At 46.2% G+C, this 4,662-nt stretch overlaps 1 protein-coding gene across 1 annotated transcript in view; it reads right to left on the bottom strand.

The window, feature by feature from the left end:
• Positions 1 to 2,447: 2,447 nt before the first annotated feature.
• LPAR5 (lysophosphatidic acid receptor 5) overlaps positions 2,448 to 4,662 on the bottom strand; it is a 29,596-nt gene continuing 27,381 nt past the window's right edge. The window contains exon 2 of the mRNA XM_018553185.1: positions 2,448 to 3,599. Within this exon, the coding sequence (XP_018408687.1) occupies positions 2,448 to 3,599 (1,152 nt within the window). The remainder of the gene's footprint in view (positions 3,600 to 4,662) is intronic.

Genomic DNA, 4,662 nt, shown 5'->3' with positions numbered 1-4,662 from the left:
GTCGCCAGCATCGGGGCTGTTTAAACAGACTCCCGGCGACTTTTGCCGCCGGGACTCTGTTTAAACTTGTAGAGCCGACTGTCGGCTTTACAACAGAAGCGATCCTGGCGACTTACCTGTCGCCAGATCGCTTCTGCGTCCCGAGGAGGGGGCCGCCCCCCCCGCCGGCCCCCCCCGCCGTGCTTCCCGGGCTCCGTTGCCCCTCCTACGGGCCCGGGACCGGCGATCTTTGTGTCCGCGGGGAGCTGGGGAGGAGGTCGACGAACTTCCGTTCATCGATCCCCTCCCCGTTCTATGGGACCGGGAGCGATGCAGATTGCATCACTTCCGGTCCCTGGGCTGTCAGTTCTGGCCTCCTGCAGCCCAGGTCTAAGCTATTGAAGTGCGATCTGCCCCCTCGCCCCCGCGTCGCCACGTAAACACGCGTCGGGTGCGCCTACGCATGAAACCGACGAACGCGCTACACATGTTGGGTATCGACCGCGCACGTCGGAGTGAGAGCAATAATTCTAGGGCCAGTATTTTGGGGTATCTCTAAATTCATGACCTGTGGGGGCTTTTAAAGCGTCTTTTATTGACTTTTTGGGGTACTGCAGTTTTTCGCCGTTTCACGGTCGCACGCAATCTGTAAACTGGGCATGTTGGGTATCGTTTTACTCGTTGTAACCTCATCTTTTATATTTCATTAAAAAAATGGGTAATTTGTTGTGTTTTGGGGCATTTAATTAAATTTGTCACTAAATTTTGGGGTTTAATAAGGAGTTGCGCTAATATTGCGCAACATAAACATTTTCAACTACCACCATTTTATTCTATAGGGTCTTGGCATTCAGAAAATATATAATGTTGGGGGGTTTTACGTCATTTTCAGGCCTAAAATGTGGAATATAACATGGGTGCAAAAAATGAAAAAAAGGGCCTCAGTCATGAAGGGGTTAATTATTCGTGGGTTATGGGTGGGTGTCAGGGGCGCGCCCTTCGCCTACATACTTTGTGCTAAAAAAAAAAAAAGTGTCCGTCTTCCAAATTTTAGAAAGCTGGGAGGTGTGTTGTCTGTGTCAGCCTGTTTGTTCTGAGTCCATAAACTATCACACTCCTAACCGGGAAGGATCCAAGGGATGTCACTTTGTTTGCCTGAAGAATGAGCCTTTGCACGTTCCTAAATGTTGCTATGCCATTGTGAGACCTGATGGGATCCTAATAACGAAGGTCCTTGGAACTCAGGAGTGCTGGTGATTTTCTTCACATATTACTGATCAGCCTATTTGTTCTGTGACCATTCTAACCCGGGGCAGAAGGTGATGGGAAATCTAACATTTTCCAGTTGTCGCCAAAACAGGAAGGGAGGGGAAAATCCTTTAATGGGTACACCTGTGACAGCTGTCTAAGAGGGGATTTCCTCTCACTTCCTGTTGTTTCTCCTGGAAATCCTACAAAAAAAAAACATGAAAGGAGTTTAAAAGTTTGACATTTATTCTGTTTATATGTTGCCTTCCCGGTCCCCCTTCCCCAGTGAATATGCTTATTATTAAACCTGTTTTCATTTCATATCCTATTTTAGACGTATTGATTTCATCTCTGAGTCTTTTGTGCATCTCTATGCAGCACAAGCTGATCATGGCTGCTAGGAGGAACCAGCAAGATTCTGCAAACATCACAGAACCCAGCTCCCAGTGTGCATTGAAATCAGAGTAAGCAATTTCAGTCCAGGAGAGGAGCCGGTACAACCTTGCAAGACTCAAGGTAAGGCTAAAGATTGTCTTTTAAAGCTCAACTTTACCCCCAAATTTTTTGTGCATTAGTTTTCAACAGAGTAGAGAAGGTTTTGGATTATTGCAGTCTTTGCCAACATTGTAGAGATTTGCCCTCACTTCCTGTTCCAGGAAAGGTTGGAGTTCAGCTTTAAACCATCCCCATACCCTAGTCAAATCTACAAGTAGGTTTTGGCTAGAGATACCTGATATTGGATAAAAGAGACCTTTGTGTTGTAAGGTTGACGTGCATCTAAAGCAAAAATCTTTCTTTTTCTGGATAGAGTGGTGAAGGATTAACAGCTCTGTCAAGTTTTTATTTCTGTCTGTGTCCCTATTAGGGAGATTCGCCATGTCTATTGGTCCTGGGAACCACTGTCACCAGGACTGAAAGTGAGGGGATATAAAAATTCTGCATTCACACTAGAACAGGAATAGAGGGCAAGGGTTCCATTTGGGATGGATGAGAGGTTTCCTCTCTCTTCCTGTTGCTTCTACTGGACAGGAAGTGAGGGAAATCCTCCCAATGGGACCCAGTCCACAACTTTTCATCGTTCCCCCACCCTATCCAAAACTTGGCTTTGGGTATTCTTTAAGAGTATACATCCTTTCAAAATCCCAGAAGTCCAGCTGCTGCCCTTTTGTTCATACTTTTCCCTCTACTTCAAGTATCTCCATTGCCTATTCAATACTGACTTAAATCTCAGATTCCTCAATCATTCTCTTCCTCTCATTGCCATTGGTCACACCTAACGTAGCCGGACACAGTTTCTTTTCAGTATTCTCAAAGTCTTTGCAGGATTCAGTAGTAACTCCGAAGCTTTTCACGTTTGTAGTCTGGTTAGAAGCCACAATGCCGTCTATAATCCTGATGGGCTTCTTCTTCCCCTTGGAGGATTTACTTGTGCGCACAATTTGACTTATTGTCTTTTGGAAGCCCTCAGTGCTAAAGTAATAAACCAACGGGTCAAGGGCACAGTTGGTGCTGGCCAGTAGGACGGTGATTGAGATAATTCTCTTTAACGTAGATCTTGAGTCCCACGGGTCAGGTACAAGTCCGGACCGGAGAAGGCCATACCCAACCAGAGTGGAGTTGTATGGGACAAAACAAAACAGGAAGATACTAAGGTTGAGGATGAGCAATCGGATGGTTTTGCGATGTCGCTTTGCGCCTCCTTCTGCTGCCCGGCACAGCTCAAAGAACACGTGGCTGGAACCGTACACCACGGCGGTAAGGGGCAACAGAAAACCAATCACCTCCGCCACCAACAGCAGTGGAAGCAAGAACCTGTCCCAACTACTCAAACCCTCAAAACAGCGGTGAATAGTTTCATGTCCGTTCCAGCAATCTTTCGAGTCATGTACAAGGGCAGCTGGCACCGAACCGCTGATGATCATCAGCCAGACACATAGACAAGTCAGGCGAGCCACCTTGGGCCTGCGCAGGTGGCGGAACCGCAGAGGGTGCACGATGGCCAGGTAGCGGTCCACGTTAATACAAAAGAGGAAGAGGCAGCTGCCATACATGTTGATATGGAAGATGGATCCAGAGAGGCGACAGAGGAAGGAACCGAAGGGCCAGTTGTTGTTTGCATAGAAATATATCCTCAGCGGCAGCGAGAGGGAGAAGAGGAGGTCGCTGAGTGCCAGGTTACACAGGAAGGTTCCGACTACTGTGAGAGGCCGTAGCCAACGGAGAAACACAAAGAGGGACACCCCGTTCAAGATAACTCCCAGGGGCATCAATATACTGTATCCAACAAGGAGTAGGGTGCGTGAAGATGGAGGGGTGTGCTCGTCGCAGTTATCCAACTGTAGCCAAGATGCATTGGTAGTCAGTGCAGACACCTGAAATACATAGTTTACATAGTTAGAATGGAAAAAGACACATGTCCATCGACTTTAACTAAAACATCCGAAATAAACACAAGGAAGGCAAAAAAAAAACCCTTATGGAGGTCCAAATTGCTACAACAGTGAATAAATTCCACTCCGATTCCTTAAAGCAATTGAATACTCCCTAGATCAGGGGAAGGCATACCCCGGACCTCCAGCTGCGGTGAAACTACAAATCACAGTAGGCATTGCAAGGCTAACATACACAGGCATAGCTGCCAGAGCTAGATGCATGATGGGATTTGTCGAAGGGAGGGCCGAAGTTTTGCTGCCCCTGTCCTAGATCAATGATCTCTGGCGTTATCACTCATATTAAAGTGACATTAAACCCTCAGATTTTTTAACATAAAACAATACTGTAATGTGCGCCTTACTGTAATCCATGGTAGTTTCCCTTCTCTTTGCTGCTCTTCCTTTCAAATCTGTATCTGTTCTCATGCTCTGCAGAACTTCTGTTTTGCAGCAGACTGCCTTGTCTCAGGAATGGATACATGGTGTCTGTGTGTAGGTTCACAACCTGAGCCAGCACTACAGGAAGAGGCACTCAGCTGCAAAGGGAAGTTCTCCTCAAGCATGAGAAGACATGAAGATTTAAAAGGAAGAGCAGCAAAGAGAAGAGAAACTACCATGGATTACAGTAAGGCACACATTACAGTATTGGTTTATGTTAAAAAATCTGAGGGTTTAATGTCACTTTAAGAGCCAGTTATTTTCTGTGCATTTAGAATCACGTCTAACCTTGTTTTGAAACAATCTATAGAGTTGGCTAGAACTAATTCCTGTGGAAGTCTATTCCACATACATGACAGCTCATACTGTAAAGACGCCTTTCAGTATGAGGAGGCTAAACCTCTTTTTTCCCTCCAGAGGCAAGGGGTGCCTCCAGACGCCAACGGTGCTCCCCATGTCATCTGTAATAACCTTAAAGTGCATCAAGTTTACTAAGTAATATGGACCATTTATGTATTTATATATGGTGATCATATCTCTCCCCCCCCCCCCTTAACTGCCTTTC

The sequence above is a fragment of the Nanorana parkeri genome, unplaced genomic scaffold, assembly GCF_000935625.1.
Source record: "Nanorana parkeri isolate BGI_ZX_2015 unplaced genomic scaffold, ASM93562v1 scaffold113, whole genome shotgun sequence".
Classification (NCBI taxonomy): domain Eukaryota; kingdom Metazoa; phylum Chordata; class Amphibia; order Anura; family Dicroglossidae; genus Nanorana; species Nanorana parkeri.
This window is presented reverse-complemented; position numbering and strand designations above follow the sequence as displayed.